The sequence below is a fragment of the Balaenoptera borealis genome (genome assembly GCF_965194805.1).
Source record: "Balaenoptera borealis genome assembly, chromosome: 5".
NCBI classification, from domain to species: Eukaryota; Metazoa; Chordata; class Mammalia; order Artiodactyla; family Balaenopteridae; genus Balaenoptera; species Balaenoptera borealis.
This window is the reverse complement of record NC_138862.1, coordinates 47,962,215-47,985,102: the sequence shown is the minus strand read 5'-3', so window position 1 is coordinate 47,985,102 and position 22,888 is coordinate 47,962,215. Positions and strand designations below refer to the sequence as shown.

Below are 22,888 nucleotides of genomic sequence, written 5' to 3'. Positions count from 1 at the left end.
TAGAGAGAAGGTTGCGTGCTGCAACAAAGAGCACGTGCACCACAACGAAAGATCCCGCATGCCTCAAAGAAGATCCCGCATGCTGCAACTGAGACCCGATGCAGCCAAAAATAAATAAATAAAATCTTAAAAAATAAATAAATAAAAAGTCAACCTGTTAGCATCATTTTCACTTTAGAAAAATGTGAAACCCTAAAATATGTATAATTCCAAAACATTGCCCACAGGTGGGTTTCAAAAGAAGAGAGAGTCACCCCTCATTATACCAGGTTTTCCTAAACAGACCTGTTTTACTGGGAGATACTTTTCTATTTTGTGGCTTAACCAGAACTCTTTTAAAAAAAATTTTTTTTTAAATTTATTTATTTGTTTTTATTTATGGCTGTGTTGGGTCTTCGTTTCTGTGCGAGGGCTTTCTCTAGTTGTGGCAAGAGGGGGCCACTCTTCATCGCGGTGCGCGGGCCTCTCACTATCACGGCCTCTCTTGTTGCAGAGCACAGGCTCCAGACGCGCAGGCTCAGTAATTGTGGCTCACGGGCCTAGTTGCTCCGTGGCATGTGGGATCTTCCCAGACCAGGGCTCGAACCCGTGTCCCCTGCATTGGCAGGCAGATTCTCAACCACTGCGCCACCAGGGAAGCCCCCCAAAAATTTTTTTATTGGAGTATAGTGATTTACAGTGTTGTGTTAGTTTCAGGTGTACAGCAAAGTGAATCAGTTATACATATTATCCAGACCTCTTATTTTTATATATAAGTCACTAATCCCACCCTTAGGGAAGATGAAGGAGAGGATAATATGTGAAATTTAAATCTGTCAATTTTGCTGCTGGTAAATGTCTGTTAGGAAAAAGTTTAAAAGCCTGGAATTTAAAAGTGATTGATAGGTTGAATATGTGTGCTTTCTTCTTTCTTGACCTTCCGGCTCACTGAGATGCTGTTTTAAAGTTGCTTTACTCTAGGGTTGCTTCTTTCCTTTGTCCACTTGGTCAAAGTGGTTGGTGACACTTCCTCCATACAATACACATTTATTGTGCTCTGACTGTGTGCTTGGGGCTGGGGCTACAGTGTTGGAAGGTGCACTCTGCTCTAGGAACTCCCAGTCTCCTGGGGGAGAGACAAGTATGTTGGCAGTTGCAATTAAAGTGGGATTGAGGGTAAGGTGCAGGTAAGCTCTGGGTGCCTTGGGAATACCAAGGAGGAACATAATCCACGTGGGGTGGGGAGAGGGCGGTGGGAAGGATGGGTCTGGAATCTGAGTCAGGAAAAAGTGAGGCATGCCCAGGAACACTGTGTGTGATTCCTGTGATCCAGCTCTGCCACTGAGACCCCTGTATTTTCATAATTCACAGAAATAAACAAACAAAAAACGACAGTTTTAAATGAGTTTCAACCTCACTATATTTTTAAGAACTGATACTGATATATCTCTCAAAACCTCGCAGACATCTGCAATGATAACTATTAGTAAGAGCTGAGCAAAAGGCTTAGAGTTAGGTTTACCTGGATCATTTTCAAGTCATCAATTGACAGACGCACAGAATATTAGTGCTTAAATAGAACCAAGATATCTTTCAGTGCAAAACCTTCACAGAGGAGGAAATTGAAGCTCAGGGTCAGTGAAAAAATAACCACTAGAAGATTAGGAATATTTTTTCCCTATTTTCCTTCTTTACTTGGTTGCTTGGTCACCTGTAAGTAGGTGGAAAATGACCCTTTAGAGAATCTGTTCTGCTTATGTACACGTACTCACAATTCCATCAGCTGTCTGTTCTACTACAGAACTACGATTCAGCCCAGCTTTCCTCTCTTTCCTCCCCTGCAGATATCCATTTGCAGTAGACACTGTGACAGGAAGGCTATAGGAAGGGGAGAGAATGCTTGTCCTTGGGGCTCAGTTTTTGAAATTTAATTGACAGACTAATATTAATCCCATGGATCCTAAGAAATTTTAATCATGATGAAATTTATGATAATTATATTTTAGGATATACACAAGCAGAGACAGTTACGTTAGTTCTGGAAAAGAGGCCCAGTGGATACTGTGCAAATGGAAAATTAAGAATTATTAAAACAACAAATGGTTATTATCTCATACAGTTGCTTATATTTCAAAAGTCTATATTATTAGTATAATTTTAAGCAAAAAGCTGTTCTTTAGCCCATTCAAAGCTGACTGAACAAAAAGTGAGAAGTCTGATTTAGGCCCATTGTGGTATGTCAGAATCTCTTCAATATGTCATGTGAAAAGGGGAAGTTTGATAAGGAATTTACTTCTCTGTATTCATAAATACAATACTATAGCAATGCTGTCTAACAGAGATATAATACAAGGCACCTATGTAATGTTAAATTTTCTAGTAGTCTCATTAAAAAGTAAAAATAAATGGTAAAAATAATTTTTAAAAATTGTGGTAAAATACAAATAACATAAAACTTATCATCTTAGCCATTTTTGAGTGTATAATTCAGTAGAATTAAGTACATACACTCACACTGTTGTGCAACCATCATCACTATCCATCTCCAGAATTTTCGTATCACCTGAAACATAAATTCTATACCCATGAAACAATAACTTCCTATTCTCCCTCCCCCCAGGCCTTGGTAACTTTATTCTACTTTCTGTCTCTATGAATCTCACTATTCTAGGTACCTTATACAAGTGGAATCAGACATGATTTATTCTTTTGTGACTGGCTTATTTCACTTAGCATTTGTCTTCAAGGTTCATCCACATTGCAGCATATATCAGATTTCCATTCCTTTTTAAAGGTTGAATAATATTCCATTGTAGGTATATACTACATTTTGCTTATCTACTCATCTGTTGTTGGACATTTGAGTTGTTTCCACCTTTTGGCTACTGTGAAGGTAAAAATAATTTTAATGTATTTTATTTAACTCAGTATATCCAAAGTATTAATATTTCAATATGTAGTTAATATAAAAATAATTAATGAGATACCTTATTTTTTTTGTAAGTCCCTGAAATTCAATGTTTATTTCATAATTATAGCACATCTCAGCTTGGATTAGCCAAATTTCTTGTACTAACTAGCCACATTTAGCTAGCGGTTAATATAGGAGGGTTTGCAGTCAAGTTTCGGTAAATCATGACTCCTACTAGAATATATCATAGTGGATAATTCTACTTTATTGGTTCTCATACAGCCCAAGTGTTTAGAACTGGGGCTCTGGAGTCAGACCAATCTAAATTCAAATTTCAGATCTCTCACTAATTAGCTCAATGATGTTAGAAAGGTTGCTTAGTTCCAAGCATTTCCAAATGTCAGTTCCTTTATCTGTAAGGTGGAGAAAAATACAATTTCTCCCATAGGGTTGTTGTGTGAATTAACATTAGTAACACGGGGCTTCCCTGGTGGTCCAGTGGTTTCGAATCCGCCTTTCAATACAGGGGACGCGGGTTCGATCCCTGGTCAGGGACCTAAGATCCCACATGTGGCGGGGCAACTAAGCCCGTGAGCCGTAACTACTGAGCCCGCACGCTCTGGAGCCCGCTTGCCACAACTAGAGAGGCCCACGTGCCTGCAGCTAGAGAAGCCCGCACGCCGCAACAAAGAACAACCCATGCGCCACAACGAAGACCAAGCACAGCCAAAAAAAAAAGTAACACAAAGTGCTTAACATAGTGCTGCCACAAAGTGTTACTAACAAGTAGTAAGTTTAATAAAAATAATCCACTAGATAATATATTCACAAAGGCAAGTACCATGTCTGTCTTTTAATGTGCCTGACACATAGTGGGCACTCAATTAACTAAGTGAATAAATATATGAACTCTTCCTTCAGTCATTATAAACTTTAACTGGTTTCCATGACATCTTTGCAGAAGTAGCATAATGATTTGTCATGAAGATACAGATGGCTTGAGGTACAGAAAGAGTATGAGATTCTTATCTTCTTCTTTTTACCTTCCTTTTCATTAAAAAAACATTATTTCTTTTCCCTCTCCTTGAGGGAGTAGGGCTGATGAGGCTTAAAAGACTGTAAAGGTGGTGGAAGCAGCCGGCAAGGTGGGAAGACTGGTTACACACAGAGGCAATGAGCAAACTAGTAAATATCTTGAGGATAACAGAAACCAAGTTATCCTCACTGTTGGGGGAGGGAGTTACAAACATGGAAAGGGTAAAAGCTAGAATGCTCCATGGTGTTAGATCAGAACTGGAGCTATCAATGTGATCTCTCTGGTATTTGATAGAGATAGAGCAACAGATATGGCTGTGAGTGTGTGTCTAATTTCCTAGCTCTTTTGGCTGAGAGGGCCTAGAGGCAATGAACACACCCTTGTCCAGTGAGCACACCCAATGCCCAGATCTTGGTTTCCATATACTATTTTCCACCATGGACCCAGGTCTCCTTGAAGATGTGGATAATTCCAGGGCTGGGTAGAGAAAGTACAAGATGTACATGGAACATTTTCTTGTGCCAGAAAGTAAGAAAGTACTTAGAAAATGATGAGGACTTGTCAAAAGGACACAAGAGTCAGCTGGAGGAACTTCCACTTGCCAAATCTGGGATCATTTGGGCATCAAAATAAATAATGATATTAACGGAGTATAAGCCTCTGAATAAAATAGGAATCCATAACTGCATACTGATATAAATCAATACAAAAACAAATAAGGGAGAAGGGAAAGCTCTGCCCTACAGTAGAAAGTTTACTTAGGAACAATATATTTACATAGTCTCAAATTATCTTCCCAGAAAAATATTTATTAATTGCAAAGGGAAAAACTATAACTTTACAGTGGAAAAATCTGGCATATACCACCTTAACAAAGTGGGGTTGGTATGGACCAACTCCCTTTATGTGTCTCCTCATATGATTAACTAAGAATAATACAACATTGCTTCTGTGATATTCCTGCCAAAAAATGCACAAACTCAGTCTCATAATAAGGAAATACCACGCCAACCTAAGGTGAGGAACATTTTACAAAATGTACCCTTCAAAAATGTCAAGTCACAAAAGACAAGGAAAGACTGAAGAACTGTTCGAGACTGAAGGAGAGCCATGACAACTAAATACTCTACATATAATCCTGGACCAAGAGAAAAAACAAATTTTCCCCCGACAAATGATATTATTGAGACATTTGGTGAAAAGTTGAATGGGAACTATGGATTAGAAAGTAATACTGTGTCAATATTAATTTACTGAATTTGATAGTAATACTATAGTTATGTAGAAAAGTGTACTTGCTTTTAGGATAACAACACGGAAGCATATAAGTCAATTCAGAAAAATATATACACACACGCATATAAACAAAAGGCGGTGGCTGGGAAGAGGGAGGCTGGAGGAAAAAAGGTGGAGGGGAAAGAAAGGAGGGAGGGAGAAAGCAAATGTGGTAAAATGCTAAAAATTGGAGAACCTGGGTGAAGAGTATAAAGGAGTTCTTTATTATTCATGTATATTTTCTGTAAGTTTGAAATTATTTAATGATAATAGCTAAAAATAAAGAGCACAGGTTTCGGTGTGACTCAGATCCAAGTTTGAATTCCAAGTCTGATATTCATCATCCATGAGACTCTAGGGAAGTTATTTAATTATTCTGAGCTTTGGTTTTCTTATTTGATCACCAATACAGGACTAACTTAAAGGGATGCTGTGAGGATTAAATAAAATAATGCACAGATTGAGCACCTGGCTGGTGATGGGTTTGCCTGGTAGAGGACCTGATACCTAACTGGTGAGGCAGTACATAACTTGCTGAAGAAATGAACACGCTTCTTCCTCCTGCCCCTCCCTCTCCAATCAGAATAACTGATACCAGTTAGAGAAAATTAGATTCTTCAAATTTTAGTAAAGTATGAGATTTTTCTTAACACCTGAATAATATAAAACAAAAATGTTCAATAATCATAATAAATACCATCATACATTTGAATGTTGCTCTGAAGTTTCCTCAGCACTTTGCACTCATGTCTCATGTGACACTGAATGGAACAGGCAGGTATTCAAGTTAAAGTTCAACACAGCGTTAATAATAGCGAATTTCTGCAGTGCCTTGGGTTATGACTGTCAAAGAAGAGGGCATGCCCTTGTTACTTAAATCTTGAAGGAGGCTTGCATCAGTTCTTGGTTGCAGGGTACAAAATGAGGTGCAGTCTAATGTCCAGCTGGGCGTCTGTTCTTAAGATGCTGGCACTGCTGTTTGTTTGTGGTTCACTGTGTATCTGGGGCAGTGACAAGGCAGAGAAGGAGACCCAGGTTGTGCCTGGGAGGTTTCTTCTCTCAGCCAAGATGTGCACATGAATTTGAAATTATCCAAGAGGGTGGTTTCAGAGTTGCCTGCCAAAGAGTGCTGTCTCCTAATCTGGAGAGCAGCTGCTGGGCACAGGCATGCAAACATACACACAAACACATACACACAGACACACTCATGGAGCCTATACCTGCCTCTACTTGTCTGCTCTGGGCAGATGGCTTCTGGCTTTTGGGTCGCCTCATCCTGCAGCTCAGTACGGTTAGACCCTTTCTTCCGTGGAGACTGGCAAGCTGTGGGGTGAGGGATTCTGCAAGGTCGCCTGTCTTCAGAGTATGAAGGACACTGCCCGGAGAGGGAGGAGGGTTATATTTAGTGTTTGGGCCCAGTCAGTGTTGGGCTCCCCACTGCCTCTCCTCTGCGGAACTGTCAGTGGCCCCTGGTTGCAAGTTCCCCGTGGCTTTGAAGCCCGCAAAACAAAAACTGAGAGAGTGTCCAAAAAAAAAAGAAGAAAACGCTGTTGGTCCCTGGATGCCACTATTGGATTTTGGTGGGGATGAGAAGAGAGGACCACTGGGCGTGATCAAGCAAAGGCACCTGCACGGTAAGGTAAGTGTCCCCATTGCTACTGAGAAGAGGCTTTGGAGATGTTTCTGTGTTATCCAACATCCAGGAACTGCCAACACTGCTCTCCAGGAGCAGGAGCTTCTGGGCATTATGCAAAGGAATAGAGTAAATCTCAGGTGTGATTAAGGGCTTATGAAGGATGATGACTTTTAGACTAATATGAGTAACAGCTGCTTGCAAAATAGAGGAACTATCCTGACAGTAGGTATGTTTTGATAAACTGGTAGGTATGAAAGAAGACCAAAATAAAATCTTAAATTGTTATCCTCTTTAGAGTAAGACAACTGGTCAAAAATTTTTAAAAAATGGTTTGGGCAAATGACTTTTCTTGTTAATAGCTTGATTTTGTAAACTGATGTAAATGATTAATACATAATTTCAAAATCATCAAAAATGTGATAACAATGGAGAAGTATACTGGATAGGCTAGACGGGAAAGGAGGAATTCTCTTTTCATGGAAAGACAGAAGAAACCAGCATCTTAAAATGGCAACTAGAAGTATTCTTTTTTCTTTACTTTTGTTCATATTTCTTTGATGCTAAGATTTGATGAATGAGGGCCAGAAAACAGAAGCACATTTTTGAGGTAGGGTTTTGGAAGGTCTTGGAAGACACCTATAACCCCAAAGAACATGATTGGATATCTATGGCACAACAAATCTCAGTGTCAATGGGAAATAATGCCAGATTGCTGCCAAATGTGATACCAGAGAAAGTTCTGCTCGCTGTACTTGCTCAGTGGGAGTATTAGCCAATGTTTAGGGTGAATGCATAGTTTTGAATACAGATCCCCAATCAAGAGAGATACATTTTCAGCTAAATTTCTTGTGACGTATTCAATCACATATCAACTGATGATCACATATCTTCAATATCTATGCAAGTCTCAGGAAGAACTGCAAGAAAAGCAATACAAATACTGCTTAGTTACATTCACCATGTTTCATGTGTGTATTAGGTTTGTAATAAGGGAGAGCAGGGGGTAGCGTACTACTGGAGAGAACTCTTCCAAACTATGGCAATGTTCCTCTAGACGCAGCTAAAAATGCTTTTCCTATGATGACACGTTCCAATATATCAATCTTCTATCCCTCAAAACCAAATATTCCTGGTAAATATATCTCTACAGTTATCAGTTGATGCTATTATGAAACTCACATTTTACTTAATTAAAAATCAGCATAGGGCTTCCATGGTGGTGCAGTGGTTGAGAATTTGCCTGCCAATGCAGGGGACAGGGGTTCAAGCCCTGGTCTGGGAAGATCCCACATGCCGCGGAGCAACTACGCCCGTGAGCCACAACTACTGAGCCTGCGCGTCTGGAGCCTGTGCTCCGCAACAAGAGAGGCCACGATAGTGAGAGGCCCGCGCACCGCGATGAAGAGTGGCCCCCGCTTGCCGCAACTAGAGAAAGCCCTCGCACAGAAACGAAGACCCAGCACAGCCAAAAATAAAAATTAATTAATTAATTAATTTAAAAAAATCAGCATAAACACTTCAAGAACTCTTTGCTATTGAAAAATAGCAGCAATAATATTCATGGGCTATTTCTACTTCTTTAAGACAAATATGTAGGGCAATTAAGACAGGTCTACTCTTGGAAGAGTTTTTCAGGTAATTTCCCAAAGCAATGTAGAGTTTGGGTTCTTATGATAACCAATGCAAAAATACTCTGTAAAAGTTCTGCGATGAAGGAAAGTATTGATTATAAGCAAAGAAGTGCAAAAAATTTTTTAAAAAAGAGTTTAGCTTCTGTTAAAGTTCATATGTAGTTGTCTTTTTTGCTTAAACTTTTTTGTTATTGAAGTAAAAAATTTGTTAGCCAAGAATTGGTCTCAGGTAGTGGCATTGTCATTGGAGATGGAGATACTTTATTGTGGCTTCAAAATGATGATCCATTTGCCTATTGTATGAGACAGATGTTGTAATGTGCCAAGAGTTTGGCAGGTCCAGGAATAGGGAAAAACAAAAGTAAAGGGCCCTGTATTCTTCAGAATAGAGTCAATGTTATTCCTTGTCTTAACGTAAAGGAGAATTTTCATTACTACTGAAATACATGCCTCGCCTCTTCAGTATGTTACATTAAAAAATATTTAAAGAAAAAAATGTTAGTTGCTTTTATTTGCCTTAGGACAGAACTAGTGGCCACCAGCATTTAATAGCCATTCATACTGAGCACAGAATAACTTTTTTTTGTTTCATTATAATTAGGTAGAACACTTCTATAGTAAAAGGGCTTAATTAGTTTGCTCATTTATTCATTCATTCAACAAATGCTTAGAGTGCCTACTACGTGCTGGGTTACTGGGCATAGAGCAGTGAGTGGGGCAAACGTGGTTTCTACATGCTCTGAGTGTAGAAATCTTCACGGAGGGGCTGATTATTAGTGATTTGAACCTTTATATTGTTCATGTTGTTTACCATGGTATTTTCAACTTTATTTCTAATTAAAAGACCAGAAAAATTTTTTTCCTACTTAATAAAGTTTATTTAGTGTCTGCAAGATAGGGGGACAATTCCAGGGACCAAATAATCAAATAATCGGATTGTAATATACATTTTAGTGCAAATACTTGAGTCTTCTTTGAGGGACGTTGACATTTCTGTTCTAAATACAGATGTCAGACAATAGGCTCACATACTGATAGTTTGCTCCTTCAGAATTGGGTCGGACAAGAAGTCCCTAAGGAGGACATTAGAGCAAAATTTGTATTATAGCCTCATAGCTATCTGGGGCTCAAATCTGACGAAAGTTCAAGATGTTTCTGTCTAATCTGTCTGACCGGAGGCTACAACCAAAAGAGCGGAACACTGTGTTTCTCATCTTGGTTGAGGAAACTTTGTATAATGGCATCAATCTTAACAACAGTGTCATTTTACACCTAGGAGGTGTCCTACATTGTTTACACAATTCGAATATCCGTCACTCACTTGATCCTAAGGTGACCCGGTGTGATAGGAAAGGCAGGTATTATTCCCTGTTTAGCAGATGGAAAAACTAAGTTTTAGACCTTTAAGGACCAGCCCAGCTAATGTCCTCTCTAATGCACAGTCTCATTAAGTAATTTCTCAAATGAAGGACTAGAAAAATTCTGAGTTTTCAACATAAGCACTCACCGTTCGGACTACTGTTTGAAGGTGGGGGCAGCCAACTGGAAACTGACGATAGGAGAGTTTCAGGCCTCCCCAAACCCTATCCTCTTTCTGCCTCCGTTCCCTTCTACATACTCACCCTACAGTTCTTTCCTATGGCCCTCAAAAATATCAGTTTAGTTTCTAAAAGAGATATAAGCTACTGCTTTTTTCTTCTTTTTAGGAAGGGAATGGGATAGTGTAATAGTATACTCACCTACATGTGAATGCCAATGGAATTTTAAACTGCTGGTTAGTACCAAAAGCCTGGTAACATAAAAAGCTGTCAAATCAGATTAGACCAATTGTCCACCCAGCCCAGATCCTGCTGGGCTGGTAGCATAAGTGGGCCCTTGAGAGAAGCAGTTTATCATGGGTAAGAGAAAATATCACAGGAAGAAAATTTATATGGGGGAAAATGGTAACCTGAGAGCTCTATCAACTGAGATATATCAGTTAACTGAGAACTATGTCAAGATAGGCAGAGCTGAACAGACCAGTCTTGAGTGAGTGAAGAAGGTCTTCCTGGTGGATTTTAAGGGAGTAAACTGATCTGCTGGCAACTGAGATACTGAAGGTAACAGTGTGTAGGGCACCACTCATGGCTAGTACTGTCTGTTACTACTAGCTATGATCAATCAAATGCACTTTATTTCTTCCTTACATTTTTTTCCTGGAATTTGTTTTGTGCCTATTTAAGGTTTATGGTAATTGTTTGGAGGCTTTTAGCTACTCTTCTCTCAGGGCTTGGAAAGAATGTCTTAGATCTCCCTGACAGATCTAGGGACGATCCTTTGACTAGGAAAGTAGAATTCAGGGGAGGATAGGAGTGTGGATAAAGCAGAGGCTGCTTCTGCGCTTCTTCTAGGAGCTGCTGCTCCAGGCCCTGAAACAGAAAGAGACAGAGGCAGCTGCCTCTGAGCCATGGTATTAAACTGCCAGGTTGGGCCTAGGGACACCAGCTCCTTAGTTTTCAGCTGCTCCAAACATCTTCACACGTAGCTATTTTAAGAACCTTTGCATTTGATCAGGGAGCATGTGGGGTTAAGCCTTGTGTTTTCCATTTCAGTTTTAGATCCTAAGCAGATGCAGTTAGTAGTTCAGAATTTAAAAACTTATTAGTGTATTTCCCCCCAACCAGTGCAAAAATAACTTCATATTGGGGAGAAAAATCATGGAATCGAGATGGAGACTTGTTTCTTAAATAAAATTAAAAGAATTTAGAACTTGGATTTTTAAAAAAATCACTAATATTTCCCATCATAATTCTTATTTGGCAAATTTCAGCTAAAAGTATGAAAGAATAAATAAAATCATTTGGCTAGAGTCAGGATAATACATAACTATTTGTGCTAGTGCCCATTAATCTAACCCTATATTCTACTTATTATGCTTGGAATATTGCTGACAAGGACACCTTTGTATATTAGGGACATTTAGGATTGTCTGATGATAGCAAATGGTGATTTACCACTTGAACTTTGACAATCAGAGAAAGGTATCCTCTAAGATACCTCACCACCCTCCCTGAAGAGACAGAGTTGAAACAAGAATGAAGGCAACATAAAACAAAAAATTCTTTCTTTTAAAAGTCTTTTAAGCTAAGTATCTGTAAATTCCTCTAAAATTTATACAGGTCTTCCTTGGTCTGTTGAAATTCTGTATCTCTAATGGTCCACCACACATCTATGAATCTGAACCAGAGCTGCCCAATCTCTTAGTTTAAAAGATACATTTGTACTCTTCAGGAGATTCAACAAAGCAGAAGGGCTGGAATCTGCTGCTTGGATCCAGTTCTGGAAAAATAAAGGAGGTATGGTAACCAATTGTCCAGGTGCACCTGGGACTGAGGGATTTCCCAGGCTTCAGGACTTTCAGTGCTAAAATCAGGACTGTTCTGGGAAAACCAGGGTAGAGGGTCACCCTAAATGGAGAACACATACCTGAAATGATCAAATTATAGAGGCTTATTGCTGTAGAGGACTGGGGTATAGAAACCAAGTGCCCCAATTCTCAGTCTGGCGCACTGTATACATGGCAGACTCCTTGTTTAGGGAGATGGGGGGAGAAGTTTGGTCACAAGATTCATCTGCTTATGGAGTTTCACCCTTCCTAACACAAGAGGAGACCTGAAGGCACAATAACAAAGTGTCATCTGGAAGCTTGGGAAGTTCAAGTTTCCCAATGAATTGGCCCAGTTTCCCAGGAAAACAACAAAAACGAAGACTCCAAGATTATTCAGGTATTCCATAGTTATATCTTTTGTTTAAGATTTTACAAGGGCAACATATATGTGCTCACACAAATTCAAGGGGGAATAGTGCACAAAGCATACAAGTCCGCTGAACCACTAGAACAGAGTAAGAACAGAATAAGGGCTGTCTGAACTGAATATACCAATATCAAACAAAATCCCAGTTAGAACTAAACCACTAAATGGATGTATTCATTATCATAGATTTTCAGTGAAAAAAAATAAAGAAATTTTAGGGTACTAAAATAAACAAAGGAAAAAGAATCCTTAGAAAATAACTGATACGGTCTGCTCTTCTCATTTCACAGATGAAGAATTGAAGCCTGAGGAAGTTTTCCCAAGGTCTTAGAACTAGTTAGTGGCAGAGAAATATGCCTGTTTTTCTGAGATAGTTAAAAATGATCAACCTACAGAAATTCAATGCTCTACTCTTGTGTAACAATGCCTATCAAAATTGCACTGTCTAATGTAAAAAGCCACCAGGCCAAAAAACCACGCAGAAAATTTCAAGTAGCTGCCTCCAAATATACATAGTTGCCTGATAAATATACAATTACAAGGGAATATCAGCTGATTTTAGTACCAGAGACATTATTGCATGTTCAATATCTGTCAAAACCAACAGGCACCACTGCCGCCCCACCACAGCCTATACTCAATATGGGAGGGTATCACAAAAGAACATGACTCAGGCCATATTTGGAAGGAGCATATACTTGTCCATTTGTTTACTTATTTTTGTAACAAGCAAATGCCAGGCAACCCAATTTTGATCTCAGAATTATATAGCAACATCTAGATAAGGAGTCACGCCGAACCACTAGGACAGAGTGAGGGCTCTCTGAACTGAATATATCAATATCAAACAAAATCCCAGTTAGTACTAAACCAGTAAATGGATGTACTCATTATCATAATGCATAATGCTTAAGAGCATGGATTTTTCCAGATGGCATCATGGGTTTTAATTCTAATTCTGTGTGGTCTTTAAAAAGTTACTTAACCTCTCAAAGTTTAAGTTTCCTCAATCATAAAATGGAGATAATAATTGTACTTGCGTTTTGGGGAACAATAAATGAGAAATATAAAGGGTTAAGTACAGTTAGTGGCAAATAATAAGTGCTCAGTAATCAGGAGATATTATTATCATTATTAATAATACAGAAAACTCCCACCATGGTGTTATAGATTGGGTCTAACAAAATTCAGTCTTGAGAGTGTGGTATGTCAGGCCTTTCTGAGAAGCTGATAAATGTTACAAGAGGATACACACAGACACAAAATTTGGATCCCTTGGACCAAATTAAGAAGTCTTGGGCTAGAAATGTCACCTAGAAACCAAGGGAACTGGCATTTGAATGATGTGCTTTCTTTGGGACCCTAAGAACCACTGCTTTAGACACTATATGCCCCCAGACAGGTGTGAGTTTAAAATGCCAAATCTTGTGGTTTTGGCATAAAAAAAAATCCAGAAAGTTGATTATTAAAAGTAAACCACAAATTTCTTTGACCTATGTTAAATTAAGTAGGAATATCCTTTTCCCTTCCTTGAGATTCTCTAGCTATAAGCAAGTCACTATTATTTTTTTTTTTGCAATTCTTTTGCTCTCTCCTCCCATAAAATTTAGATCGTGTAATGGAAGTTCCATCAAAATGTGATAATTTATGGGCCCACAGCCCAGAGGATTTTGAGGAGACAATGAAATTCCTAATGTGTGCAAATTATTCCAGAATGGGAAATGACTCGTCCTGTGTACCAGTAATTATTTATGTAACAGTACCTTGGGAGAATGTTAATGGTAGAGCATTAAATTACTCCTTTTAAAACAAGGCATTTCCACAGGGTTTTATATCTTCTTTCCTAATTTGGAAAGACAGCATTTGTACACACAAAATAGCAAGTTTTACTATTTTACTGTTAAGTGGTTAGGTCAGGTTTCAGACAGACTGTCCTGATGCATTAATACCTGCCAATTGTGTGGAAGGAAAGCTCCAGTTCAAACCATGACAGAGTTGTGGATCCATCGCTCTTAAAGTCAGCAAAGTAACCAGCAAATTCCAATACCAAAAAAGTGCCAAAAGAGGCCATAATGCCTACTGAAGGGAGAAAAACTTTAGTTTACCTCAAATTCACATGCACTTAGTAATTTCCCCAGATGGCATCATAAAACTGCAATCATGACCAAAATAATCTAAGTTATTTCAGCACGTAATTCTATTATTATGTTCCCATCCACATCTGGATAGTTCATTTGTAAAAGGCAATTTCAGTTGAGAAAAGAACTCAAAAAGTTCAGCTAGGTCTAGTGGAACTAATCTGTATACAAACAAGGAATTTTTTTTAAGCAGTATGGAAGAACATAAAGATTTTCACCTGTACTTGCAGCACTAAAACAGTAGTTCAGCGTGAACTGGTAACTACAAATTTACTTCTCTTGGCTCTGTCACAAAATCCATAAGAACTTAATGCTTTCAGGGTTAGATCAGATACACGTTAGTGGCAAAATGCCCGTCACCATTATAGTGGGGCTTCTGCATTTCAATCCATTGCCCTAGTGACCAGAAAACATTTTCCTTAGTGTTTCCTTTAGCATATTTCTGCTATCTTACTAATTTTCAGCAGTTTTTTTTAAACAGCAAAATAACCTCTGGTATTTTAAAATTTCCAGAAATGTGAAAACATACTATAGGGATCAGAGCCTGGGATTAGTGGAACAGCCAGTGAAACACCACTTGAGCGAATCAGATGGCATTTAACTCATCTAAAGGATTCCAAAGGGAGTTCGCATTCCCAGCAGGAAGGTGAGCAACATGCCCTAGCACAGGCTACGGTACAAGCTCCTGAATCTAAAACTCTCACAAGGACACACGGTTACAGAAGATGATGCCCATGCATGAAGGCAGACCTTTTTTTTTTTTTTTAACTAAGAGATCATTCTGTAGGTCTCAACTGCTCTTTGGGTAAAAAGCCAAAGTAGGGCTTCTTGCAACAATCCTCCACCAGGTAGCTCTAGATCCTCTGCCACTGTTTCTCACTATCTCCACTAGAGTCCTTGCCCCAGAGGTCCTACTGTACCTTGCTTAATCCTGAGATTAATAAATCTGTCCAGATGGGAGGACTGTTGAAACAGATCCAGATTAGCAGACTTGCAGAATGGGTGCAGCCTAGACTGGCCTGGAGGAGGAATGAGATTCCACAAAGTCAGACATCATCAACAAGTGTACATCTCTGGTGGTATTCTGCAGTCTGGAAGCATGCACTTCTGCTTGTAATGGTATCCTGACTGTCCCGACTTGTTTCTGTGTCCTTATGATGAATCAATCTCTTCTGATTTACTGAGGTGTCTAGGTCTGATTGTTCCATTAACCCCAGCCTATCACTGACAGTAATTTCATATTTCCTGCATATCTTATGCCTAGCACACATAGATGTGTTATTTAATTGAAACCATAGGAAGTATATTCTGACTGCCTTGGTTTCTAGACTCCCAAGCACAACTCTGTTCACACCAATAAATGAGTCTGATGGCGAGAAGCTACGTGAAAACAAATGATTTCCAAGATAAGTTTTATGTGAGAAAGAGCAAGAAGAGGAAGCTCATTGATTAAAAAGGGTTTTGTTTGTGGAGAAGGTGGGGGGGGGGTGAGAACAGTAGTTAAGTATGGGCTTCTGCAAAGGTAACTACTCTGAAACATCTCCTGGGATTGTATCATCTTGACCTAGCAGTTGTTTTTCTTTCCTACTTTCCAAACTACCTCTGTGTAAGGATTAATGACCTTCCCTCAGCCCATTAACTCAGACCATCATTAATCTCCAGGAAATACCTTGTCAGTATTGCTTAAAGGATACATGAGAAATGCTTTGTTTTACATTAAAAATGGTTAATCGTACAGCTCTTTAACTACCCTTTTCAACGATTACTGAGTCTTCTTGGAATTCCCTTTGCCCCAGAATTTGTTAATATTTTACTCACAGTCTTACTTGTAAGCTGTGAAGTTAAATAGAAATTGCAATTGATCCAAAAGAAATGCCTTCCTGGAGGGTAAACTGAGTTTTCAAAAACACATGTAAAAAAGGATGTTACTAAACTAAATTCCTGTAATTCATATGTGTTTTATGTACTTGGAAACTGAATGTTGCCAACCCCAAATCTACATTATTGGTCAGCTCCAATTATGGGCTATTTCAATTTTAATCTTTGGTTGGAGAATACATTATCTACTAAATCAGCTTTGTAAAAAGTCTAGAAAAATTGATACAGGCATAAATATTTGTGTACTTTTAGAGGAATGTTTATGAGACTTAAACAATACTTGTTAAATGTTCTTGTGGACATGCCAAGAAAAGGCTAAAAGAGTAATAGCTATAGCCAATTATAGCAGGAAAAAAACTCATAAATGAGGTTTCCTATAAACATAAGTTATCTCATGAGGAAAAAGTTAGGTAAAGGCAGATATTTTAATAGAAATATTAAGAGTGAAAGCACAGGTGAGGTTTTGGCTGTGACAGAGAGAAGTGATGACAGAAGCAGAAAACATGGAAGGGAAGAAACAAGGATGCCAGTGGCTGGGCAGTGAGCTAGCTATGCTAAAAACGGTGGCTCAGTCTCGGAGGTAAGGGAAAAATAACAGAAGTGACTGTTTTCATCCTCAGTTTTCCTGAATTTCTCTTCCACTTGAGGAGAGTCAGCAAGCTGAGGGCATTGATGTAAATCACCAAAGCAACAGGGCCAAACTCACTGCCATTCCTGAAAAGTGGGAAGAGGCCCTCAACGCAGGCCTTGGTCAGCCAGCTCTGCACTAGATTCTCCTCTGCCTTGGTCACTGTCCTCTGGGTCTTGAGAAGACTGGCCTCTGCTCCAAGCCATTGTTCTTTAAACAAAGCTGTGAACCGCTAACAGTTTTGTTTAAAAGTTTATAAAATGGAAACTACATTGCTACATCTCTCTGGAATATCTCAAACAAAATGTGGTTCAAATTTCTTGTTAAAAAAAGAAGTTCAGAGTTCCTGAATAAACAAAGACAGCCGATGTAGTTAACGGGCTTTGTGTGACCACAGCTATGTCATCTTGGTCTTCTGTCTCTTGCTTCGGGCAGAGGTCAGGGTCCATTCAGCAAAGGGGCCTCCAACCAGTCCAGAAGGTCAGAAGCTGCCTGATCAAGCTTCTGTGCAGTACCCCCCTGCAACTTGGCAGGACTGGCGGTGGGGTGGGTAGAGAGGCTACCTTCACTGGAGCCGGCCCTCTCCTACCCAGACACACACAGACAGCAGTGATCTTCATGGCAGGGAAGTGAGAAGCCAGCTCTTTGCAGAGGATGACTGGGAGCCCCAATTTGGTGACTTGGCCTCTGGGCCTATAAGCAAATAAGGGGTACAAATGGACATTTCTACTAATTGAAAACCTCTGCGTTAATGCACCTGATTAAACAAACTATGGGAATCTTGGCAGGGCCCTGCTCATGGCTTTTATTAACAGGGGTTGATCTTTATGTAAAGATCATTGATAATGCCTTGAACACACAGGGTACAAAGATGCTTTTCTTTAGGGTAGACGAGACAGATCCATTTTAGTGCAACAATTTGTTATCTGGACAAACATGCTTATTGCAAAGCCAGGCAGGCCAAACCCAAATGTTTTCCTGTTTAAATTTTCTAGGGGGCATTTTGTAATAGCCACTGGAAGTGACCATTCTAGAACTCCTAAGAACAGTCCATGCCGGCAGCCAACATGCATCTCCCCATCCCAACTTTGGTCCTTCACTGCTTATGCCTCCTTTTTGCTTGACACTCAGAATGATTGCTGTTACCTGCCCGATCAGTACTTCCAACTTTCCAAGGAAGGTCAGATTCAAGATTTGAGGAAAAAACCCCTAAAGACTCTAGATCTTCAGTTACACAGAGGGACTCATGCTTAGAGTAGATTTTGCAAACATTAAAATGGCTATCCTGTCACTGATTTGGTTCCCTGTCAATACCTGCGTAGCAGTTCCCAAAGGAGCGACAGCAGCCTTCAGAAAGGAGCTGCTCTGCTCAGGACTCAGGGTTCCACATGTGTCTTTCTGGCTGGCTCTCCCTGTTCCCTCTGCTCTTGCCATTCTGAGCTTCTGCCATCTCCATGGTCTAAGTGGGCCCCTCTTAAAGGGCCACTTACTCTGCTTATACAGTGAGATTTCTAATCACCAGTTGCTTTTTGAAGACTCCTAGCCTGGGATCACAGAGTGCACAGGAATATAGAAAGGAATCTACAAAGGTCGGGGAAGGTATTTCACAAAATATAGATCTATGCACCCTGGTCAGTTGGTTGGCTCCATTTTTATAGCACTTAGCATCCCGAACCTCAACCACACACATTTTCCTCCTCCACTGGCACCTGCGCCACCGTGAGCAGGAGGCATTACATTGCTTTCTCCTTTGAACTACCCTTGCCAATCAGCTCTGCCCTGACAGAGCTTGGACGTAGATGCAAAGGCTATTTTTGATGAGAGGGCTTAGCAACATTCCCTAAAGAGAAAGTATCTCTCCTACACACTCAAAGCATTATAGAACACTTCTTATATAATTTAGTCCCTGATCCCAGAAAAAGGAGAAAGCTGGCTTTGCGAAGTGTCATCTTTGGTGGCCAAGTAAAGAGCTAACAAATTCAGAGGAATCACAGTGTCCTGGGGTTTGTTCTTTCAGTCGAACACTGAGTAGCTACTGAATGCAAAGCACTGTGGGGGGTAGAATTACCAGGTTGGTAGAAGTAGAAAAAAACCTAAAAACTATAAAACAGTGTAGAATATGAAAAATGTCACAACAGAGGTACAGATAAAGTGCTGGCATGATTCAAGGGAAAAAGAAAACCTTCCACCTGTGAAGAAGCAGAAAGATCCAATCTCTTCTGCAAACATTCTATGCAAAGCGCAGGCTTTTAAGGCTACTTCCACTTCTCTTTCCTTATTATCCCCTTTCTGCGGGCATTCCTTTATTCTCTCACTGTCCCAACCCCTCCTGTGATGAACTGGATCAGACGGCACATGTGTTACTTTGAAGGGCATATTTATTTTTACCGCAATCAAGAATTCCAGCGGAAGCACTTAACTGAAAGCAAGGTTGTGAGAGTCATAACTTTTCTTCAGTTACTTACTCATCCTCTGCCTTTTCTTTGCTTCTTCTAACCTGATCTCCCTCACCTGAGGCCACTCTTACCTGGCTGCAGAGCTGGACTGCTACTGTCCTCAAGTATCAAAGATTGCTTCCAGAAAAGTCTCTGGTCCTGGCCTGTGCCCACAGTCAATGTACTACCTTTCTTCAAGGGGCATGGGGAACTGCTGTTTCAGATGTAGCATTAACTGTCCCCTAGTAAAGGAAAGTAGGACATTTAGCTGTGCCAGGATGGTGAGGAAGGAAGAAATATTTTCTTCCCCAGACTCTGTTAAAAAGCTGTCTTGGACAGTAACTGGTAACTGCCGCCTGGGCGAGGCTGATACATGTGTTTGCCTTTCACCGTAGTCTAATGAGAATTCCAGCTTGCACCACACAGCTCCAGAGGTCCCCAAGTACAAAGCGGCCAAGGCACCCCAATATCTGATTGGCTCCCACCCTTCATGCAAGTGAGAGGTCATCCCACAGTTTCTTCTCTGCTCTTCATTATCTGGGCTAAAAGACTGACCACTGACACTCAGGAAGCTAAGCCTCTTCAGACTACCCCACCAGGAGCGGAAGAGTCAGGAAAGGCTGACCCTCTTCGCTAATAGCCTGGGAGAATTCTCCTCAAAGACATCAGAACAACTTCCAACAGCGCTCCCCGGGGACCTGCAGCAAGGCAACCACTAACCTCACTAGGCCTCAACTCTGCCAGAGGTCTCAGTGACTGCAGTCCTCAGAGCCCTGGTGTTTTCAGCCCCCAGCAAAAATGCAAGCATCTCTGGCCAATACTCCGCTCATCTGCTGTATTTTCATTCCCGTATGACTCTGGCCAATACTCCGCTCATCTGCTGTATTTTCATTCCCGTATGACTCTGATTCCTCCCTCGGATTCTTCCCTTATTCTCTGATTTCCCTCCAAATCCCTCCCATGGTGCTCTCTGAATCTTTCTGAAGACATGTGGAGTAGTACAAAAGCACAGCTTTGCAGTCAGGCAGATGTGGGTTCAGAGATTCTAATGTGGACTTGCTGTGTGACCCTAAATGATGCACGTGGCCTCTTTGTACCTTATGCCCTTACTTGTAAAATCCAGATGACAGTAATTAGATTGTAGCATCCTATGAGGACTAAATGTATAAAACAACCAAGTACAGTACCTGGCACATCCTAGGTGCTCAATAAATGACAGCTATTGCTATTATTGGAAGCCCCACATGCTTACCCTTCTCACATACTCTTCTTCCCTCCTCCTGTTCCACCTGTTGTCCAGCTCTTCCTGCAGGACTTACACCCTTTCAGCCCCTCAAGTGAAGTCTGTTCATACTCCCATAGCCCAAGCCCTAAGCCTGGCTTCACAGTGCTGCTTCCAGGCCATTCCTTGCCATTTTCATATCACCAGCCAGCCCCCTCCCTGGAGGCTCATGTCATCTGCCCATGCCACACTCGTCCAATCCCCAGTTCTGCCACCTACTGACTTTTCGTCATCATTCCACCTATTTAATAAGGACTTTGGCAACTGGGTTAAACTTTTTTCCTCTTAATTCCCTCCCCATTGTGGGTAGCCTCAACTTGAACATAGGTGATCTTTACAACAGTGTGTCTTCAGAGTTTCTCAACTCCAAAAGCAGTTTGCACATTCCATCTCAGCAATCCAGTTCCACAGCTATACCTGGAATGTTCTACCTCTGCACGCCTATGATGCTTTACTGTACTTAAGTGGTTCCCATGTCTGTCTCTCCTTGGTGAACTGTTAGTTCCTCACCAATAGAGATCACATCTTATTTGATTATTTTATCCTTATCCTTAGGACAGTGTCTGGTACAGAGTAGGTGTTTAATAAATATTTATGGAATGAATAACATGGTATATTTGTACAGTTTTTTAGAGCTTATGATATGCTTCTCTATCCATTATCTTATTTGATTATAGCTTTAGGAAGGCAGAAACATTATACAATTCTCCTGTATAAATATGGAAATGAGGCTCAGAAGAACAAATGACTTACTCAAGGTTACATGGTTAGACCACAACAAATACCTCTATATCACCTAGAGGCCAGCTGGGGCTTTTCCTACTATCTCAGCAATAAGAATAGCCCTGTTCTTCCTTGCCTTCCTTACCCTGTGTATTTGTTTCTTTTGAAAACTTCAGAGAAAATTTTGAAAGATGATAGCTTATTCATCTTGTGTACATATGAATAGTTCTGAGAGGAACATGCATCTCTGTGCTCCCGACCGTCTCCTGCCTTCAAACTGTACATTAAACTCTCGGGATCTTCTTAAAAGAATTATGTAATGTTATATTTCATTGCCCCAGTGTGAACAATAACATGATAAATGTTCAGTCTATTACCAACATTATGTAGATTTCAAAACTAGAAAATACAGAAACCCAATCTTGCATTCTCGGATTAATTCAATCCTGGATTTAAGCTTCCCGATAAAGCCCACAAAATGACAACTCAAAACTCCTCTGGGTTACCAATGAAAAATGATCATTGGCAGAAATTTGAAAACTCTCTTTTAATATATAAAGATGAGCTCTGCAGTTGGCAAAGCAAAAACGGCTTCCTGAACCACTCTACTACGCCACATCCCATACACAGCTGAATCCAATAAATTCTTAACTGAAATCTGATTTACAATCCCAAACCGTGAAGTATCTAGTTTCAGGTAGTGAATGAAAAGTCTTTCTTATCTGGGTCATTTGCTATCTTTAAAGTGTTTTCCTAGTTTAAGGAAGCCATTTTAAAAAAGGGATTATAGCTAACGGTTTCTTTTCACGGTAAGTTTCCACTCCTGTATACGGCAATGATTTTTACGAAATTCAACCTTCCTTAGGAAGGTACTGCTGTGCCAGACACTGAGAGGGATACAAAATATGTACAGTACTTGCACACTGAAAACTACAAAATGCTGATTAAAGACATCAAAGATCTAGGTAAATAGAGATACATACTGTGTTCACAGATTGGGATGCTTAACACAGCAAACATGTCGATTTGCCCCCAGTTGATACACAGGTTTAATGCAATTCCGACCAAAATTTCTGCACATTTTTTTTTTTGTAGATATAGACCAGATAATTCTAAAATTTACATGGGAAGGTAAAGAAAGTAGAAAGCTAAAACAATGTTGAATGAGAAGAAAAAGGGGGGAGGTATCAGTGTACCTAATTTCAAGATTTATATAGCTATAGTAATCAAGACTGTGTATTGGTGCAGGGATAGACACATAGATCAATGGAACAGAACAGGGAATCCAGAAATAGACTCATGTAAATATGCCTGACTGATTTTTGACAAAGGTGTAAAAGCAATTCAACAACAACAACAACAAAAAGATAAGCCTTTTCAACAAATGGTCTTGGAGCAATGGGACATCCAGAGGAAAAAAAATGAACCTCAACCTAAGTCTACCACCTTACACAAAAAATTAATCAAAATGGATCATGGACTTAAATATAAAACATACATCTGTAAAACTCTTAGGAAAAACAATAAGAGAAAATCTTTGGT

The 22,888-nt window shown here is 40.0% G+C and overlaps 1 protein-coding gene across 9 annotated transcripts in view; it reads right to left on the bottom strand.

Moving 5' to 3' along the window:
* Window positions 1-22,888, bottom strand: part of CMSS1 (cms1 ribosomal small subunit homolog) — a 393,486-nt gene that overhangs the window by 74,452 nt on the left and 296,146 nt on the right. For 2 of the 9 annotated variants that reach the window (XM_082392184.1, XM_082392185.1), the window contains exon 1: window positions 6,422-6,572. The exons of 6 other annotated variants lie outside the window; for them this stretch is intronic. In XM_082392184.1, the coding sequence (XP_082248310.1) occupies window positions 6,422-6,476 (55 nt within the window). In that variant the 5' untranslated portion in view covers window positions 6,477-6,572. Of the gene's footprint in view, window positions 1-6,421; window positions 6,577-22,888 lie in introns of those variants that run through there. One more of the 9 variants, XM_082392180.1, reaches the window with a different exon arrangement.